General features: G+C 46.2%; 1 protein-coding gene across 4 annotated transcripts in view; it reads right to left on the bottom strand.

Moving 5' to 3' along the window:
- TLR4 (toll like receptor 4) overlaps positions 1 to 20,843 on the bottom strand; it is a 44,156-nt gene extending 23,313 nt beyond the window's left edge. Inside the window, exons 1-2 of one of the 4 annotated variants that reach the window (XM_075579441.1) lie at positions 20,676 to 20,805; positions 18,210 to 18,260 (exon numbers count right to left, since the gene is read on the bottom strand). In XM_075579441.1, the coding sequence (XP_075435556.1) occupies positions 18,210 to 18,215 (6 nt within the window). In that variant the 5' untranslated portion in view covers positions 18,216 to 18,260; positions 20,676 to 20,805. Of the gene's footprint in view, positions 1 to 18,209; positions 18,261 to 20,675 lie in introns of all 4 variants that reach the window. The other 3 variants (XM_075579439.1, XM_075579442.1, XM_075579440.1) reach the window with 3 other exon arrangements.
- Between the last annotated feature and the right edge of the window lie 1,411 nt (positions 20,844 to 22,254).

The following is a 22,254-nucleotide window of genomic DNA, read 5'->3' as shown; positions in this document are numbered from 1 at the left end:
GGGGAGAGGTGAGTGTGATGGGGGGGGAGGACAGAGAGAGAGAGGTGTGTGTGTGTGTGTGTGTGTGTGTGTGTGTGTGTGTGTGTGTGTGTGTGTGTGTGTGTGTGTGTGTGTGTGTGTGTGTGACCATGACCTTTGGCCCGTCACTCCGCCTCAAGCCAATGAGGGATGTGTGGGGGCGGGCGGGCCAAGGGACCAATGAGATTTCCCCTAGTGACACAGGACATCCAGACAGGCATACAGTGCTTTCACTAATATAGTATAAGATATATCTGTGGTTGTGTTTGCATGTATATACTGTATAGCCAATAAAAAGATCACATTCTCACGTCTCAGCCAGGTCTGCAACCCTGCCTTTCCCCGTTATCTCTTAGCGTACACTGCTTCCACTGCAGCCGGGGATTCTGGGTAACAACATGCAAATGAGCATAGATCTTTTCCTCCTGCCCCCAATGTCTTGGCTAATTATTTTTCATTTGATTTATGTACAGTATGTGGCGGACTTGTTTTCTGTGTAAAGGTGACATTTAGTGCGCAGTATGGTAACCACGCAGTTAACATTCTTCCTAAATGTATTCTGCCTCTCACGAGGGCGTGGGCCCTTCACAAGGGGCCGTAGTTTTTCTCCGGGACCCACTTTCTCCACCGGCTTATTTTAAACGACTTTAAATGGACCGCGTAATATGCGGCATTGGATGTGGGTTGGGGCGTCTTTCTTTCCTGCGATACACTATGCCATAACCGGAGCGGTCGGGCGCCACACGGGCGCCGAGCGAGCCTGTTTTAATACGCTGCGGTCTGTGTGCTCTTCCGTTTGCTAACCGGGTTCTGTAACGCCTGACTGTGTTTGCTCCGATTAGCGAGCCTGGGCCTTGCTGTGATGATGCAGGTTGTGGGAATCTGTTAATAAATGGGAGAGAATCACACTCCCTGATAAATTGGAAATGAAAGATTTCCCTACCCCAGAGATACTGTCACAAGAGTGCCCCAGGTCACGAGAAAGGGACAAATGGCTGACAAGACGCGTGGAGTCTCGTAGATCACAGAGTTGTGGGGTGTAAGAACTAAGGTTACCAGGTGTCCAGTATTGAACGCTCTGTCCAGTAACAAATGAGAGGTAACACTGGACATGTATGTGTTCAGTATTACCTCTCTGGACATGTATGTGTATACCGGTATTACCTGTCTGGGCATGTATGTGTATACCGGTATTACCTCTCTGGGCGTGTATGTGTATACCGGTATTACCTCTCTGGGCATGTATGTGTATACCGGTATTACCTCTGGGCGTGTATGTGTATACCGGTATTACCTCTCTGGGCGTGTATGTGTATACCGGTATTACCTCTCTGGGCGTGTATGTGTATACCGGTATTACCTCTCTGGGCGTGTATGTGTTTACCGGTATTACCTCTCTGGGCGTGTATGTGTATACGGGTATTACCTCTCTGGGCGTGTATGTGTATACCGGTATTACCTCTCTGGGCGTGTATGTGTATACCGATATTACCGCTCTGGGCATGTATGTGTATACCGGTATTATCTCTCTGGGCTTGTATGTGTATACCGGTATTACCTCTCTGGGCGTGTACGTGTATATCGGTATTACCTCTCTGGACGTGTATGTATATACCGGTATTACCTCTCTGGGCGTGTATGTGTATACCGGTATTACCTCTCTGGGTGTGTATGTGTATACCGGTATTACCTCTCTGGGCGTGTACGTGTATATCGGTATTACCTCTCTGGGGGTGTATGTGTATACCGGTATTACCTCTCAGGGCGTGTATGTGTATACCGGTATTACCTCTCTGGGAGTGTATGTGTATACCGGTTTTACCTCTCTGGGTGTGTATGTGTATACCGGTATTACCTCTCTGGGCGTGTATGTGTATACCGGTATTACCTCTCTGGACGTGTATGTGTATACCGGTATTACCTGTCAGGACGTGTATGTGTATACCGGTATTACCTCTCTGGGCGTGTATGTGTATACCGGTATTACCTCTCTGGACGTGTATGTGTATATCGGTATTACCTCTCTGGGAGTGTATGTGTATACCGGTATTACCTCTCTGGACGTGTATGTATATACCGGTATTACCTCTCTGGGCGTGTATGTGTATACCGGTATTACCTCTCTGGACGTGTATGTGTATACCGGTATTACCTCTCTGGGCGTGTACGTGTATATCGGTATTACCTCTCTGGGGGTGTATGTGTATACCGGTATTACCTCTCAGGGCGTGTATGTGTATACCGGTATTACCTCTCTGGGAGTGTATGTGTATACCGGTTTTACCTCTCTGGGTGTGTATGTGTATACCGGTATTACCTCTCTGGGCGTGTATGTGTATACCGGTATTACCTCTCTGGACGTGTATGTGTATACCGGTATTACCTGTCAGGACGTGTATGTGTATACCGGTATTACCTCTCTGGGCGTGTATGTGTATACCGGTATTACCTCTCTGGACGTGTATGTGTATACCGGTATTACCTCTCTGGGAGTGTATGTGTATACCGGTTTTACCTCTCTGGGTGTGTATGTGTATACCGGTATTACCTCTCTGGGCGTGTATGTGTATACCGGTATTACCTCTCTGGACGTGTATGTGTATACCGGTATTAACTGTCAGGACGTGTATGTGTATACCGGTATTACCTCTCTGGGCGTGTATGTGTATACCGGTATTACCTCTCTGGGCGTGTACGTGTATATCGGTATTACCTCTCTGGGTGTGTATGTGTATACCGGTATTACCTCTCTGGGCGTGTATGTGTATACCGGTATAACCTCTCTGGGCGTGTATGTGTATACCGGTATTACCTCTCTGGGCGTGTATGCGTATACCTGTATTACCTCTCTGGGCGTGTATGTGTATACCGGTATTACCTCTCTGGGCATGTATGCGTATACCGGTATTACCTCTCTGGGCGTGTATGTGTATACCGGTATTACCTCTCTGGGCGTGTTTGTGTATACCGGTATTACCTCTCTGGGCGTGTATCTGTATACCGGTATTACCTCTCTGGGCGTGTATGTGTATACCGGTATTACCTCTCTGGGCGTGTATGTGTATAGCGGTATTACCTCTCTGGGTGTGTATGTGTATACCGGTATTACCTCTCTGGGCGTGTATGTGTATACCGGTATTACCTCTCTGGGCGTGTATGTGTATACCGGTATTACCTCTCTGGGTGTGTATGTGTATACCGGTATTACCTCTCTGGGCGTGTATGTATATACCGGTATTACCTCTCTGGGCGTGTATTTGTATACCGGTATTACCTCTCTGGGCGTGTATGTGTATACCGGTATTACCTCTCTGGGTGTGTATGTGTATACCGGTATTGCCTCTCTGGGCGTGTATGTGTATACCGGTATTGCCTCTCTGGGCGTGTATGTGTATACCGGTATTACCTCTCTGGGCGTGTATGTGTATACTGGTATTACCTCTCTGGGCATGTATGTTTATACCGGTAGTACCTCTCTGGGCGGGTATGTGTATACCGGTAGTACCTCTCTGGGCGTGTATGTGTATACCGGTATTACCTCTCTGGGCGTGTATGTGTATACCGGTATTACCTCTCTGGGCGTGTATGTGTATACCGGTATTACCTCTCTGGGCATGTATGTGTATACCGGTATTACCTCTCTGGGCGTGTATGTGTATACCGGTATTACCTCTCTGGGCATGTATGTGTATACCGGTATTACCTCTCTGGGCGTGTATGTGTATACCGGTATTACCTCTCTGGGCGTGTATGTGTATACCGGTATTACCTCTCTGGGCGTGTATGTGTATACCGGTATTACCTCTCTGGGCATGTATGTGTATACCGGTATTACCTCTCTGGGCGTGTATGTGTATACCGGTATTACCTCTCTGGGCATGTATGTGTATACCGGTATTACCTCTCTGGACATGTACACTGGCGACACACTTTATTCGAGCTCGGCTAGTCCCACGAATTCGGGTATACCCGGGTGTATTGAGGTTTGTGACTGTTTTCTGCCCGAGTGCATTGAGGTATTTTCCAGGCAGGGATTGAAGCATTTTATTCCCGCTGGCTGCAATACTGCACAGTATATATATATATACTGCATTACAATTCATGAATTTATGCCATCTGGTAGACACGCGAAGCATTGCAGCCTATTAAATCCTAATCATTATCATTTAACAGATCAGCCACCCGTCAGCCAGGCATGAACCCAGGCTGGGAAGGCAAACACAACGGGGCTTGTCAGAGGTGGGGAGCGGCGCATTCCAGGTATCTGCCAGGTACATACTGGGTATTTGCTCAAATAAAGTGTGTCGGTGCAGTATGTGTTCAGTATAACCTCTCTGGGCGTGTATGTGTATACCGGTATTACCTCTCTGGACGTGTATGTGTATACCGGTATTACCTCTCTGGGCGTGTATGTGTATACCTGTATTACCTCTCTGGGTGTGTTTGTGTATACCGGTATTACCTCTCTGGGCGTGTATGTGTATACCGGTATTACCTCTCTGGGCGTGTATGTGTATACCGGTATTACCTCTCTGGGCGTGTATGTGTATACCGGTATAACCTCTCTGGGCGTGTATGTGTATACCGGTATTACCGCTCTGGGCGTGTATGTGTATACCGGTATTACCTCTCTGGGCGTGTATGTGTATGCCGGTATTACCTCTCTGGGCGTGTATGTGTATACCGGTATTACCTCTCTGGGCGTGTTTGTGAAAACTGGTATTACCTCTCTGGGCGTGTACGTGTATACTGATATTACCTCTCTGGGCGTGTATATGCATACCGGTATTACCTCTCTGGGCGTGTATGTGTATACCGGTATTACCTCTCTGGGCGTGTATATGCATACCGGTATTACCTCTCTGGGCGTGTATGTGTATACCGGTATTACCTCTCTGGGTGTGTATGTGTATACCGGTATTACCTCTCTGGGTGTGTGTGTGTATACCGGTATTACCTCTCTGGGTGTGTATGTGTATACCGGTATTACCTCTCTGGGCGTGTATGTGTATACCTGTATTACCTCTCTGGGTGTGTTTGTGTATACCGGTATTACCTCTCTGGGCGTGTATGTGTATACCGGTATTACCTCTCTGGGCGTGTATGTGTATACCGGTATTACCTCTCTGGGCGTGTATGTGTATACCGGTATAACCTCTCTGGGCGTGTATGTGTATACCGGTATTACCGCTCTGGGCGTGTATGTGTATACCGGTATTACCTCTCTGGGCGTGTATGTGTATGCCGGTATTACCTCTCTGGGCGTGTATGTGTATACCGGTATTACCTCTCTGGGCGTGTTTGTGAAAACTGGTATTACCTCTCTGGGCGTGTACGTGTATACTGATATTACCTCTCTGGGCGTGTATATGCATACCGGTATTACCTCTCTGGGCGTGTATGTGTATACCGGTATTACCTCTCTGGGCGTGTATATGCATACCGGTATTACCTCTCTGGGCGTGTATGTGTATACCGGTATTACCTCTCTGGGTGTGTATGTGTATACCGGTATTACCTCTCTGGGTGTGTGTGTGTATACCGGTATTACCTCTCTGGGTGTGTATGTGTATACCGGTATTACCTCTCTGGGCGTGTATGTGTATACCGGTATTACCTCTCTGGGCGTGTATGTGTATACCGGTATTACCTCTCTGGGCGTGTATGTGTATACCGGTATTACCTCTCTGGGCATAGTGGCCCGACCGGCTTGTGGGCCGCGGGATTTCCCCTAGCAGGGAGTGTGCAGGGCTGTTTGACATGATTGTGGCAAGTGGATCATCAGGAAGCGCATACCATGTGGGAACACATAAAAAGAAAAATGCTTTTGGTGCAATATTGTACAGACAGTGATGGAGTAAAGTTGCTAGCACAGAAAGTGTACACAGAATACTCACAAACGTGAGGTAGGATGAAGGCACATAAAGGTATCTTTAAGAGCTGGTGTCAATCTGTGGAGTATGGTGTTGCCAGAATACTGTGGTTCCCAGCTGACCTTTAGGGCAGGAAAACACTGGACATAGCGTAGACCGTAAAACAATTTAATAAACGAAGTAGTTATATTCCAATCTACTCACATGTTGCAAGATTAAAAACAGCATTTTAGATCTCAATGATCTCTGCAAATATCGCTCGATGCTGCCACCGGATGGGGCCTCTCTCTCTGGTCTCCCTCCTTCTCTGCTGTGCGTGTCACGAGTGCGTGTCAGCAACCGGAAGTGACGTCATCGGCATCCAAGGGTTCCGGTGGGTAGAGACAGCGTCACTCTACGCGTTTCACCTTACTTGGCGTCCTCAGGAGTGACGTTGTGAGAGGTATAACTGATATATATACACCCTCCAATTAGTTGTTAATTGATTTACTGGGAGATGCTGGTAGACAGTTATCTCTAGGATTACAATTGCCTAAATGGCTGCTTTGGTGTATAGCAGGGGTAATTGGGCACACAGTCTTGCAGGGCAGTCAGTAAGACTTAACCCCTAAATGCCTGTCCATTGATGTATTGGACATATATATTCTGCAGACAGTGACTGCCCAACGGCACCCGCTATATCAAACATGTAGATGTGTTGTTTGTATATAAATAGAGCCATATTATTAAACACCAGAGTATGTAAGGGATAGCTAGATCACTTATAAATGCATTAACGTTTACATATATCTGATCTCCAAATACATCCTAACTAAATAATCTGATTTATCCTACTGATACAAGATCTAATGTACAAAATAGCATGATGATATATATAATGTACAAAATAGCATGATGATATATATTGTTAGCCTAAGCTGGCATCAGAATGAGGGTAATCAGTTGCCACATGTAATGGGCAATCTTAAAGGCAGATACATACAATTTACTATTCCTCTGTATCATACATATGCAGAGTTCAAAAAATGTTAAAACTAATCTATAGTGATCTCATGATCTAACTAAATAGAAATTAATAAAATACAGTATAAAATATCCTGGGGGGAATAGAAACGAAAAGTTATTGCAGGAAACATAAGAATGAAAAAACTTATAAAAATTCTTATAAAAGTCATATAAAAATCTTATAAAAACGTATAAAAAAGGTTTAATGTCAAATTCTAAGTTAAGGCCCGAGGGGGACATAGTACTGAGTTCAAACATCCAGAAGGATTCTCTCTTTAAAAGAGCTGAATGTCTGTTGCCACCCCTCCAATGTGGCATAACCTGTTCTATGGCCTTAAAAGTTAACCCTATTGGGTCCGAGTTATGCATTAACAAGAAATGATTGGAAACACTATGAGTAGTGAGTTTTTTCCTAATGTTTCCAATATGTTCTAGTATGCGTGTCTTCAAAGGACGAATTGTTTTTCCAATGTATTGAAGACCGCAACTGCACTCAATGAGATATATTACAAAATGTGACCTGCAATTGAGATGCTGTTTTATATTGTACATTTTCTTGGTAGCATAGGACGTGAAACTGTTGGTAACTTTAGAACTAAAATTACAAGCTGTACACATTTTACAGCCGTAAAAACCTTGTGTCGGATTCAGCCAGCCAGAATGATTAGCAATGGTTTTTTCCCTGAGAGCGCTAGGGGCCACAATGTTTTTAATGTTCGGGGCTTTCCTATAAATCATTTTCACTTTGTCCGGTAGATGTTTCCCAATGATTGGATCATTTTTTAATATGGACCAATGTGAATTGATAATGTTATTGACTTTAAATGCGTCCTTGTTGTATTGTGTGATAAATGGCACGTGAATGCTCGTACAGGGGTGATCTTTTGGTTTGGGTACTAACATGGATTCTCTTGGTGTATTGGCAGTTCTTTCTAAAGCACTGTGGATGACATCCTCTCTATATTTCCTTTCTCTGAACTTCCTCGACAGGACCACCGATTGTTCCTGAAATACATTGTTATCAGAACAGTTGCGCTTCAAACGTCTATATTGTCCATATGGGATGTTGGTAATCCATCTATTTAGATGGCAGCTTGACCGTAAGATATAGTTGTTTGCGTCAACATCCTAAAAATAATTTTTTGTTTTAATGGTGTTGTTTTCAAGATAAATGGTGAGGTCGAGGAAGTTCACCGAGGAGACACTGGAAATGGAGGTAAATTTTAGATTAAAATCATTATTATCTAGATTTTTGAGGAATGTGTCTAGATCTCCCTGTGGACCCTTCCACACGAAGAGGATGTCATCTATATATCTGCGCCATGTGACCAAATTTGCGCCCAGACCCTCCCATGACCATATGTATTGATCTTCCCACATGGCCATGAGGAGGTTCGCGTAGCTGGGCGCAAATTTGGTCCCCATGGCGGTTCCACATAATTGGAGGAAAAATTCATCGCAGAACCAGAAGAAGTTCCTACTGAGGACAAATTCAATGCATTTGATTAGAAATTCTACTTGAATAGTGGGAATATTTCCCTCTTTTTCCAAAAACAGCTTAGCGGCTCTGCATCCATCTCCATGTCTGATGGATGTGTACAGAGCCGTCACGTCTGTAGTGACCAATATGAAGTTCTTTTCCCATTGGATATCCCTCAGCAGTAGGATCACATCGGTGGTATCTTTCAAGTAAGATTTTTGTTTTTTTACAATCTCTTGTAGATAGTGATCTATGTATTCCGATAAGTTTGCTGTTAGGGATCCTATACCGGAGATGATTGGTCTCCCTGGGGGTTGCATAAGGTTCTTATGGATCTTTGGTAGGAAATAGAAGACGGGGAACATCGGATCCTGTACATTAAGAAACAGGAATTCGTGTTCCTCCAATATTCCCCGTCCTCTACCATCCTCCAGGAGTGACTGCAATTCTTTTTTAAATTCAGCTGTAGGATTGCTGATGAGTTTGCGATATGTGCTATTGTCCCCTAGGATCCTATTGGCCTCCCTAATGTAATAATTATGATCCATGATGACCACACCCCCTCCTTTGTCTGCCGGCTTTATTATAATTGTTTTGTCCAATGATAGCTCCTCTAACGCTATTTTTTCCTCTTTTGTTAGGTTCGTATGTTGGCCGCTTCTCCTGTATGGGAGAGCTTCCAGATCTTTGGTCACTAATTGGAAGAAGACATCCAAATGATTTCCCTTTGCAAATTTGGGAAAAAATTAGGATTTTGGTCTAAATTTTGAATGAACATATTCAGAGCCTCTGGAATCTAAGGTGTTGGGACTGTCTATTCTATTGTTTTGTGTTTCAGTCCAGTTTCTGGTTTCTGCATCCTTGCTTAAGAAAAATCTCTTTAGGGTGAGAGATCTAAGAAATTTGTGTGCATCTACAAAAAGACCAAATTTATTTGGTCCAATGGTGGGAGCAAATGTTAGTCCCTTGCTAATAACTTTATTTTGGCTTGCTGTAAGAACTTTACTACTAATATTAAAAATGTTACTTTTTATTGGAATTTCCTTATTTTTCCGTGTTCCACCCCCTCGTCTCCCTCTGACATGCGTCTTTTGTTTCTTTGTTTTGTGCTTGTACTGGGAGTCGCCAGGGGGTGAAATGGGTTCCTGGTTTCCCATGAACTCATACACCCCCTGGTTGCTAGAAAAGGTGGTTGTTCCTTGTGGTGGCCTACTTTTAAATTTTCCTTATCAGAGATCTTAATGATGTCATTAATTTCCAAATGCTTAGTTTTTTCTTTAGCTTTCCCCCCTGTTTGTGGGATTTCTACCTTTTTAGATAAAACTTGGGGTAGAAATCCAGCATGATTTTTTGGATAATTATCAGTAAATCTTCCTCTGTATGAGGTATCCATGTTAGAGGTGGATGTGGGATGTATTTGTGAGGGGTCAGGATTGGGAGATGATTTACGCCCATTTTTGCCCTTATTCCAGGTTCTCTCTATGCCCTGTGCATAGTCGTCCTGATCCCTCCTAAATTTTTTTAGTTTGATTTCAATTACCTCTTTTTTAAATGTGTCTACATTTTTCTGAATTTTCGCATCTCGTTCAGTATAATCTTTAATATTCTCAAGGGAACCTAGTTCCAACCTTAGATCTTCTATCTCTCTGTCCAGTGTTAATAGATGTTTCTCTTGTTGAGACATAATAAGTTTAATCAAAGCAAAGGAACATGCATCTTGAGTGCTGTTCCAATTTGCAATGAAATCATCATCACTAAGATCCATTGATGGATTTTTTTGGACTCTCAGTCCTCTGGGTATTATCTTATACTCCACATATTTTTTTAAAAAGAGAAGGTCAAGCCACTTTTTTGTATCGCGTATCAGTGTACGTTCTAATTTGATACATGTGGTGTTGATCTTATCTTGATCCTCTCTAAATGACAAATTGGCATCTTTAAAATAGGTGTCAAGATTTAAATTTCTGTTTGTCCTATTTTGGAACACATTGGGGCTAGCCATAGTATACAAATAATATTAAGTGGTACACAAATGCAAGGGTGCAGCCTTGGTAAATAAAGTGAATAGTGTGTGTGGAGTGTTTAACCAAAATCGGCAGGAGGGATCAGGACGACTATGCACAAGGCATAGAGAGAACCTGGAATAAGGGCAAAAATGGGCGTAAATCATCTCCCAATCCTGACCCCTCACAAATACATCCCACATCCACCTCTAACATGGATACCTCATACAGAGGAAGATTTACTGATAATTATCCAAAAAATCATGCTGGATTTCTACCCCAAGTTTTATCTAAAAAGGTAGAAATCCCACAAACAGGGGGGAAAGCTAAAGAAAAAACTAAGCATTTGGAAATTAATGACATCATTAAGATCTCTGATAAGGAAAATTTAAAAGTAGGCCACCACAAGGAACAACCACCTTTTCTAACAACCAGGGGGTGTATGAGTTCATGGGAAACCAGGAACCCATTTCACCCCCTGGCGACTCCCAGTACAAGCACAAAACAAAGAAACAAAAGACGCATGTCAGAGGGAGACGAGGGGGTGGAACACGGAAAAATAAGGAAATTCCAATAAAAAGTAACATTTTTAATATTAGTAGTAAAGTTCTTACAGCAAGCCAAAATAAAGTTATTAGCAAGGGACTAACATTTGCTCCCACCATTGGACCAAATAAATTTGGTCTTTTTGTAGATGCACACAAATTTCTTAGATCTCTCACCCTAAAGAGATTTTTCTTAAGCAAGGATGCAGAAACCAGAAACTGGACTGAAACACAAAACAATAGAATAGACAGTCCCAACACCTTAGATTCCAGAGGCTCTGAATATGTTCATTCAAAATTTAGACCAAAATCCCAATTTTTTCCCAAATTTGCAAAGGGAAATCATTTGGATGTCTTCTTCCAATTAGTGACCAAAGATCTGGAAGCTCTCCCATACAGGAGAAGCGGCCAACATACGAACCTAACAAAAGAGGAAAAAATAGCGTTAGAGGAGCTATCATTGGACAAAACAATTATAATAAAGCCGGCAGACAAAGGAGGGGGTGTGGTCATCATGGATCATAATTATTACATTAGGGAGGCCAATAGGATCCTAGGGGACAATAGCACATATCGCAAACTCATCAGCAATCCTACAGCTAAATTTAAAAAAGAATTGCAGTCCCTCCTGGAGGATGGTAGAGGACGGGGAATATTGGAGGAACACGAATTCCTGTTTCTTAATGTACAGGATCCGATGTTCCCCGTCTTCTATTTCCTACCAAAGATCCATAAGAACCTTATGCAACCCCCAGGGAGACCAATCATCTCCGGTATAGGATCCCTAACAGCAAACTTATCGGAATACATAGATCACTATCTACAAGAGATTGTAAAAAAACAAAAATCTTACTTGAAAGATACCACCGATGTGATCCTACTGCTGAGGGATATCCAATGGGAAAAGAACTTCATATTGGTCACTACAGACGTGACGGCTCTGTACACATCCATCAGACATGGAGATGGATGCAGAGCCGCTAAGCTGTTTTTGGAAAAAGAGGGAAATATTCCCACTATTCAAGTAGAATTTCTAATCAAATGCATTGAATTTGTCCTCAGTAGGAACTTCTTCTGGTTCTGCGATGAATTTTTCCTCCAATTATGTGGAACCGCCATGGGGACCAAATTTGCGCCCAGCTACGCGAACCTCCTCATGGCCATGTGGGAAGATCAATACATATGGTCATGGGAGGGTCTGGGCGCAAATTTGGTCACATGGCGCAGATATATAGATGACATCCTCTTCGTGTGGAAGGGTCCACAGGGAGATCTAGACACATTCCTCAAAAATCTAGATAATAATGATTTTAATCTAAAATTTACCTCCATTTCCAGTGTCTCCTCGGTGAACTTCCTCGACCTCACCATTTATCTTGAAAACAACACCATTAAAACAAAAAATTATTTTAAGGATGTTGACGCAAACAACTATATCTTACGGTCAAGCTGCCATCTAAATAGATGGATTACCAACATCCCATATGGACAATATAGACGTTTGAAGCGCAACTGTTCTGATAACAATGTATTTCAGGAACAATCGGTGGTCCTGTCGAGGAAGTTCAGAGAAAGGAAATATAGAGAGGATGTCATCCACAGTGCTTTAGAAAGAACTGCCAATACACCAAGAGAATCCATGTTAGTACCCAAACCAAAAGATCACCCCTGTACGAGCATTCACGTGCCATTTATCACACAATACAACAAGGACGCATTTAAAGTCAATAACATTATCAATTCACATTGGTCCATATTAAAAAATGATCCAATCATTGGGAAACATCTACCGGACAAAGTGAAAATGATTTATAGGAAAGCCCCGAACATTAAAAATATTGTGGCCCCTAGCGCTCTCAGGGAAAAAACCATTGCTAATCATTCTGGCTGGCTGAATCCGACACAAGGTTTTTACGGCTGTAAAATGTGTACAGCTTGTAATTTTAGTTCTAAAGTTACCAACAGTTTCACGTCCTATGCTACCAAGAAAATGTACAATATAAAACAGCATCTCAATTGCAGGTCACATTTTGTAATATATCTCATTGAGTGCAGTTGCGGTCTTCAATACATTGGAAAAACAATTCGTCCTTTGAAGACACGCATACTAGAACATATTGGAAACATTAGGAAAAAACTCACTACTCATAGTGTTTCCAATCATTTCTTGTTAATGCATAACTCGGACCCAATAGGGTTAACTTTTAAGGCCATAGAACAGGTTATGCCACATTGGAGGGGTGGCAACAGACATTCAGCTCTTTTAAAGAGAGAATCCTTCTGGATGTTTGAACTCAGTACTATGTCCCCCTCGGGCCTTAACTTAGAATTTGACATTAAACCTTTTTTATAAGTTTTTATAAGATTTTTATATGACTTTTATAAGAATTTTTATAAGTTTTTTCATTCGTATGTTTCCTGCAATAACTTTTCGTTTCTATTCCCCCCAGGATATTTTATACTGTATTTTATTAATTTCTATTTAGTTAGATCATGAGATCACTATAGATTAGTTTTAACATTTTTTGAACTCTGCATATGTATGATACAGAGGAATAGTAAATTGTATGTATCTGCCTTTAAGATTGCCCATTACATGTGGCAACTGATTACCCTCATTCTGATGCCAGCTTAGGCTAACAATATATATCATCATGCTATTTTGTACATTATATATATCATCATGCTATTTTGTACATTAGATCTTGTATCAGTAGGATAAATCAGATTATTTAGTTAGGATGTATTTGGAGATCAGATATATGTAAACGTTAATGCATTTATAAGTGATCTAGCTATCCCTTACATACTCTGGTGTTTAATAATATGGCTCTATTTATATACAAACAACACATCTACATGTTTGATATAGCGGGTGCCGTTGGGCAGTCACTGTCTGCAGAATATATATGTCCAATACATCAATGGACAGGCATTTAGTGGTTAAGTCTTACTGACTGCCCTGCAAGACTGTGTGCCCAATTACCCCTGCTATACACCAGAGCAGCCATCTAGGCAATTGTAATCCTAGAGATAACTGTCTACCAGCATCTCCCAGTAAATCAATTAACAACTAATTGGAGGGTGTATATATATCAGTTATACCTCTCACAACGTCACTCCTGAGGACGCCAAGTAAGGTGAAACGCGTAGAGTGACGCTGTCTCTACCCACCGGAACCCTTGGATGCCGATGACGTCACTTCCGGTTGCTGACACGCACTCGTGACACGCACAGCAGAGAAGGAGGGAGACCAGAGAGAGAGGCCCCATCCGGTGGCAGCATCGAGCGATATTTGCAGAGATCATTGAGATCTAAAATGCTGTTTTTAATCTTGCAACATGTGAGTAGATTGGAATATAACTACTTCGTTTATTAAATTGTTTTACGGTCTACGCTATGTCCAGTGTTTTCCTGCCCTAAAGGTCAGCTGAGAACCACAGTATTCTGGCAACACCATACTCCACAGATTGACACCAGCTCTTAAAGATACCTTTATGTGCCTTCATCCTACCTCACGTTTGTGAGTATTCTGTGTACACTTTCTGTGCTAGCAACTTTACTCCATCACTGTCTGCACAATATTGCACCAAAAGCATTTTTCTTTTTATGTGTTCCCACATGGTATGCGCTTCCTGATGATCCACTTGCCACTTTCTATGAGGATTGAGAAAGAAATCCTACACCAGGTCACAGCTGCAATCAACCATTGTGTTTGTCTAAGTATCACCATTATCACTATTTTATTGATTATATCACTGTTATTGTAAATGTATATGACCGCCGATTTTGGTTAAACACTCCACACACACTGTTTGACATGATTGCCTGCATTTTCAGTCTCGTTTTTGCTAAATTGAGTTTTTGTTTAATTTGTATATTTTCCATTTAGGGTTCAGCCCTTCAAGTAATCGCAGTGGTCGGGTGTAATTGGGGTGCGGTGTGATGGTTTTGGGGGTTTCAGTGATCATTTGTTGTGCCTGTGCAGGGAGGAGAGTGGGACAACTTGGCCCATATCTCACACACACCCACACACGGCTAAGCGTGTATGGGACAAATCCCCAAATCAGAAGGGGGTTCACATTGGCAAGGGCTGATAGACACAATTTATACGGGCACTAATTATTGATAGAGGGTGAAGTCCTTATTAATCAGGGGTACTCCCAGATTGGGACATTTGGCTGCGACCAATCTCAATGCAGCCGCCATCTAATGTCCTGCGTCGTCGCCATCTTTAAAGAGTCCCGCGCGCCCTCGTGAATGTCCCAGGTGCCCGCTGCTTCAGCGGCACGGAACATCAGGCTGCGGCCCCGCTGGTGCTGACCTCGCTCATGATTGAGAGCGGTGACGTCACCAGCTCTCCCAGCATGAGCACCGGGTGTCCTGGCTATTTCGGAAGCGCGCGGGGGGGGGGGGGGCGTTGTGGGCAAATTTAGCGCGCTCGAAAGTAAAACATTTTGGTTTACCCAAGCGCCAAGCTTGGGTAAGCGTGCGTGCCCGCGCACCGCGTGAGCGGGGACTTACATATATAGATATACTAGCTGATATACCCGGCGTTGCCCGGGATGTAAATCCGTAATAGGTAGTATTAGTTATAAATAGGGGAACAATAGGATGACTATTTGGTGGAAAGGTTGTATAATGATGTTGAAAAGAAACATGGAAGAAAATGTAATACGATGTTGTTTAAAAATGGTTTATTGTAAACACACTACAGTACAATGTATATTTTCGTGACATAAGTGATGTAAAAATGTGAGGTGTGTGTCCCGCTAGGGTGTGAGTGGGTGTGAGCCGTCGGGTGGGTGGTCAGTATGGGTGGCGGGTGGGTAGTGAGTGCTGGCTATGGGTGGGGCTCCCGCTAGGGTGTGAGCGGGTGTGAGGCGGGGGGTGTCTGTTGAGTGCGTGCGGCGGCTGGTCAGTGGTGTCGGTGCGTAGGGGCGGGGGGCAGCAGGTGTGTGTCGAGTGTGGCAGGTGGGTGAGAGACGGCAGGTGTCTGTTGAGTGCGGGCGGCGGCTGTGGGGCGCAGGGGTGTGAGGCGGCGGGTGGGTGAAATGGGGAGGTGGCGGGAGTGCGGGTGGCGGGTGGGTGAAAGGCAGAAGGGTGGCGGGAGTGCGGGCGGCGAGTGGGTAAAAGGCAGATGCGGGTGGTGGCGGGTGGGTGAAAGGCAGGGGCGGGAGGACGCGTGGGTGAAAGGCAGAGGCGGGAGGGTGAAAAGCAGGGGCGGGCGGGTAGTGGGTGAAAGGCAGGGGAGGGCGGGTGGTGGGTGATAGGCAGGGCGGGCGGGTGAAAGGCAGAGGCGGAAGTGCGGGCGTCGGGTGGGTGAAAGGCAGGGGAGGGCGGGCCTCGGGTGGGTGAAAGGCAGGGGCGGGAGGCGGTGGGTTAGGGGCGGCGGGTGGGTGAAAGGCAGGGGTGGGAAGGCAGGTGCAGGGGGGGAAAGTCAGGTACGGGGGGGAAGGCGGGGGCGGGGGAGGAAGGCAGGGGCAGAGGAAGGCAGGGGCAGAGGTGGCGGGGAAGGCAGGGGTTGGGGGAGGGAAGGCGTGGGGGGGAAAGTGGGGGAAGGCACGGTGGGGGGAAGGCAGGGTCGGGGGGAAAGGCAGGGGCGGGGGGGAAAGGTGGAGGAAAGGCAGGGGCGGGGGGGAAAGGGGGGAGAAAGGCAGGGGCGGAAGGGTGGGTGTCAGTGTGTGTGTCACTGTGTGTATCAGTGTGCCTGTCACCATGTGTGTGTCACTGTGTCTGTCACTGTGTCTGTCACTATGTGTGTGTCACTGTGTCTGTCACTGTGTGTGTGTCACTGTGTCTGTGTGTTTGGGGGGGTCAAAAACGGAGCTGGGGGGGTCAAAAACTGAGCTGGGGGAGGGGCAAAACCGGAGCTGGGGGGATGGGCAAAACCGGAGCTTGGGGGAGGGGCAAAACCGGAGCTGGGGAGGGCAAAACCGGAGCTGGGGGGAGGGGCAAAACCGGAGCTGGGGGGGAGGGGCGAAAACGGAGCTTGGGGGGAGGGGCGAAAACGGAGCTGGGGGGGGCAAAAACAGCTGGGGGGTCAACAAAAACGGAGCTGGGGCGGACAGACGTTGAGGAGGGCCTGAGGGGTGATAGTGGGGGGGGAGCTCACACAGTTTGAGGAAGCTTCTGCGGTGTGAGCAGTCCACACGGGTGAGAGTGTGGTGTGTGAGTGGAACAGTGGCTTAGAGTAGACCGGCCAATGAGAGCCGTGGGGGGCGGGCCATTGGGGGGTTGGGGGGCGAGACACTGGCCAATGAGAGCCGTGGAAGGGCAGCCGGACCGACGGACCAATCAAATGGTCTCCAGACACTCACAACCAAGATTTTCAAATTTATATAAATAGATGTAAGTAAAAGCGGCAAGCGCCGCCCGCTCAGCGCTAGCGGGGACGCAGCCTAGATGGCGTTCGGGATGGACCACGCAACCAAATATGAAGCGGCAACCTGCCAGGCGATGAGTTCACGGAGGATCGCCGGCGGCTTTGCTCGCGGCCAACTGTCCGACTTCCATATATGAAAACTTGTTCCTGAGGGGTCTTGTGCAAATCAACTTCCTAAACATATTTTGCACACACGGTTGCAGTTGCAAAGCGTTGGTATTCACAGTATTCCTCGGGCACCATTTATAATCCCACTAATAGATATTGGTAGTAGCCTCTCTCATTTAGGATATCCCCATTGTTATGGAACAAGAGCCACATTTCTGACTCACCCCCCTCTCTCCTTTGCAGCTTCTGCCTGTCAGATTTTATTCCCAGCTGCATGGAGTCTGCAGACACATACTGTGCCTGTGTGGCTTGCAACAATGTTGCATTCCTTGCCTGCGAGCATGGAATCAGTGAGCTGCTACAGCAGTTTCTGAGATCCTCACCAGAATGGTCTAGTCTGCCCCCCCTCCTGTTTGTTCAGACATGGTCTGCCCCTAGACTATTCCTTTGCCCACACAGCACCTCACTTCCTTTTCAACCCTGGAGACAGTGAGTAAAGAACCCTTCTCTGTTTATCCCCCTTGGTGAGGCCATCTCTTTTTACCGGTTCCTAACTAATAATCATCAATACACACCATCCACAAGTATCTGTACCCTGCTACCTTTTCCCAATAAAGTGGAGGAAATATTACAGGACTTGGAGTGATTTAAAAGGGAACTGTGTTAATGCTATCGGGAGCCATTCATACCAACGTGCCCTGGCTTCAGAATACCCATATTGGTCACAATAAAAGTCTGCCTTGGAGGGGCGGGGGGGGGAGTAAACAGGGCTAGAGGGGAAGGGGAACATACCTGCATTCATTTTAGAACCAGCAATTCTGCCTCCCTCCCCGCTGGCCCCACCTGGGGGTACATGAGTGTGGAGTTTGTCAGTGCCCTACCCAGTGGCAGAGAGGGGAAGGGGGGGGGGGAGAGAAGGGAGGGAGAGAGAGAAGGGGGGAGTGGGAGAGAGAAGGGAGGGAGAGAGAGAGAGAAAGAGAGAGAGAGAGAGAGAGAGAGAGGGGGGGTAAGGGGGAGGAGGAAAGGGGGAGAGGGGGGAGGGAGAGAGAGAAGGGGAGAGAGAAGGGGGAGAGTGAGAGAGAGAAGGGGGAGAGTGAGAGAGAGAAGGGGGGAGAGAGAAGAGGGGAGAGGGAGAGAGGGAGGGAGAGAGAGGAGAGGGAGGGAGAGAAAGGAGGGGAGAGGGAGAGAGAGAAGAGGGGTGAGAGAAGAGGGAGAGTGAGAGAGAAGGGGTTAGAGAGATAGAAGGGGAGAGAGAGATAGAAGGGGAGACAGGGAGAGAGAGAGAAGGGGGAGAGTGAGAGAGATAAGGGGGGAGAGTGAGAGATAGAAGGGGGAGAGAGAGAGAGAGAAGGGGGAGAGTGAGAGAGAGAAGATGGGGAGAGGGAGAAGAGGGGAGAGGGAGAGAGATAAGGGGGAGTGAGAGTGAAAGAAGAGATAGATAAGGGGGAGAGTGAGAGAGAGAAGATGGGGGAGAGTGAGAGTGAGAAGATGGGGGGGAGAGAGATAGAAGGGGGAGGGAGATTGGGGAGAGGGGGAGGGGGAGGAGGAAAGGGGGAGAAGGAGGGAGAGTGAGATTGAGAAGGGGAGAGAGGGAGAGAGAGAGAAGGGGGAGAGAGAGAAGGGGAGAGAGGGAGAGAGAGAAGGGGAGAAGGAGGGAGAGAGAGAGGGGAGAGTGAGAGAGAGAAGATGGGGGGAGAGAGAGAAGAGGAGAGAGAGGGAGAGAGAAGAGGGAAGAAAGAAGGGGGAGAGAGAAGGGGAGTGAGAGAATGGGGAGAGAGTGAAAAACGAGAGATAAGGGGGAGAGTGAGAGAGAGAATGGGGGAGTGAGAGAGAGAAGGGGAGAGTGAGAGAGAAAAGATGGGGGGAGAGTGAGAGAGAGAAGATGGGGGGGAGAGAGAGAGTGTGTGAGAGAGCGAGAGAGAAGGAGGGAGAGAGAGAGGAGGGAGAGAGAAGGAAGGAGAGTGAGACAGAGAAGGGGGAGAGAGAGAGAAGGGGGAGAATAAGAAGAAGGGGGAGTGAGAGAAGAGGGAGAAAGAGAGATAAGAATGAGAGTGAGGGAGAGAAGGGGGGAGTGAGAGGGGAAAGAGGGAGAGAGAAGGGGGGAGAATGAGAGAAGGCGCAAGGTTGAAAGAGAAGAAGAGGAAAGAGAAACCGAAAATTTACCAAAAAATCTCCGGGCGGCGGCATCATCTCCCCCAGAAAACTTGGCTGCTCGACGTCAAATGGCGCAGCGTTGCCATGACAACGGGATGATACGTGATGTCATGGCGCCACACTGCGTTCTGTTGCCATGACAACGGGGAATCACGTGACGCCTCAGCGCCATAAGACGTCCAGTTGTCATTGCAACTTGATGCCGCGCGATCACGTTGTCATAGCAACGCGCACCATGTGATGTTGCGGAGCCGTGCTGACCGGACCTGGCAGGGGGAGATGATGCCGGGAGATGTCGCAGGTTAGAGAAATAAATAAGTCTCCAGTACTCTAGGGTCACCAACAGGTCAGGTTTTCAGGATATCCCAGCTTCAGCACAGGTGGCCCAATCAGTCCCTGCTTCAGCAAAGGTGGTGCAGTCTTTGACTGAGCCACTGATTGAGCCACCTGAGCTGAAGCAGGGACTGATTGAGCCACCTGAGCTGAAGCAGGGATATCCTTAAAACCTGACCTGTTGGTGGCCCTAGAGGACTGGAGTTGACCACCCCTGGCTTAGGGCCTCAAAAGGTCAAAGTCCGTCCCTGGGCATTCTGCACGGTCAGCCTTTGTATGACCGTTCCCACGGGTTCTGATTCCAGTGGACACAGCGCGGTGTGAGTTACATGATTGCGGTGTTACACGCGCTTCAAAAAGCCCCATCTGCGTGTCTGGACGTGAGCAAGCTTAGGTCTGAGCCAACTTTATGTCCCCTCGTTAACCTTAACGGACTTTACTGGCTCTGTGATGATAACGCCTCATTAGCATGTTATTATCACTAACGGCTGTCATAGTTACAGCCATGCTCTTTACGGAGTTTCACTTAGAGCGTAAGCTCTGCGGGGCAGCATCTCCCGCTGCCTTGTTATTATTTACCTGTCACGCTTATCCCCATTGTAGTGTATTTACATTGGATTGTAATGTTGCAAAGCGCTGGGCCCTGTGGGCTCTGTATCAGTAAAATGAAACACGCACAGAACCTGGCGTAAAAATCCAGGGAAAAATAGGGGATTTGTAAAATAAATCTGGTGCTGATTTTTTTCGCCGCTTCTGTCAGACAGCACTTACCTCAATGCAGGAGTGACCCGCGCAGGGACCGACGTAGCAGCGCAGGAGGTAGAGGGACAACCAGAGTATATATGGAAGGCTGTCCATGCCCAGAGCTCCCCGCAACAGCCCCCGTCACCCCTCCCAGGACATTTAGGAGTGTGAGAACTTCCTCACTTGTTCGGGTGCCTCCCACAGCACGCCTGCGCAGTGCGGGAGAGAGAGGGACAGGTGACGGGGACAGCACTAAACAAAAAACACTTCTTTCACTTCCTGAAATTGGAACCGAGCCGAAAATGCCAAAGCAAACCCTGCGTCACAAAATGTAACCCCTTCATAGCCAGGGATACAAGTGATATAATAACACGCAGAGCGCTGTAATAACACGCAGAGCGATATAATAACACGCAGAGCGATGTAATAACACGCAGAGCAGTGTAATAACACGCAGAGCAGTGTAATAACACGCAGAGCGATGTAATAACACGCTGAGCGATGTAATAACACACAGAGCGGTGTACTAACACGCTGAGCGTTGTAATAACACGCAGAGCGATGTAATAACACGCTGGGCGATGTAATAACACACAGAGCAGTGTAATAACATGCAGGGCGATGTAATAACACGCAGAGCGCTGTAATAACACGCAGAGCGATATAATAACACGCAGAGCGATGTAATAACACGCAAAGCAGTGTAATAACACACAGAGCAGTGTAATAACACGCAGAGCGATGTAATAACACGGTGAGCGATGTAATAACACACAGAGCGGTGTACTAACACGCTGAGCGTTGTAATAACACGCAGAGCGATGTAATAACACGCTGAGCGATGTAATAACACACAGAGCGGTGTACTAACACGCTGAGCGTTGTAATAACACGCAGAGCGATGTAATAACACGCAGAGCTATGTAATAACACACAGAGCAGTGTAATAACATGCAGGGCGATGTAATAACACACAGAGCAATGTAATAACACACAGAACAGTGTAATAACACGCAGAGCGATGTAATAACACACAGAGCGATGTAATAAAACGCAGAGCGATATAATAAAACGCAGAGCAGTGTAATAACATGCAGAGCGATGTTATAATACGCAGAGATATAATAACACGCAGAGCGCTGTAATAACACGCAGAGCGATGTAATAACACGCAGAGCGATGTAATAACACGCAGAGCAGTGTAATAACACGCAGAGCAGTGTAATAACACGCAGAGCGATGTAATAACACGCTGAGCGATGTAATAACACACAGAGCGGTGTACTAACACGCTGAGCGTTGTAATAACACGCAGAGCGATGTAATAACACGCTGAGCGATGTAATAACACACAGAGCAGTGTAATAACATGCAGGGCGATGTAATAACACGCAGAGCGCTGTAATAACACGCAGAGCGATATAATAACACACAGAGCGATGTAATAACACGCAGAGCAGTGTAATAACACGCAGAGCAGTGTAATAACACGCAGAGCGATGTAATAACACGGTGAGCGATGTAATAACACACAGAGCGGTGTACTAACACGCTGAGCGTTGTAATAACACGCAGAGCGATGTAATAACACGCTGAGCGATGTAAT

Source organism: Ascaphus truei, chromosome 21, assembly GCF_040206685.1.
Source record: "Ascaphus truei isolate aAscTru1 chromosome 21, aAscTru1.hap1, whole genome shotgun sequence".
NCBI lineage: Eukaryota > Metazoa > Chordata > Amphibia > Anura > Ascaphidae > Ascaphus > Ascaphus truei.
Note: the sequence above shows the minus strand (reverse complement) of the source record. Positions and strands in the feature narration are given on the sequence as shown.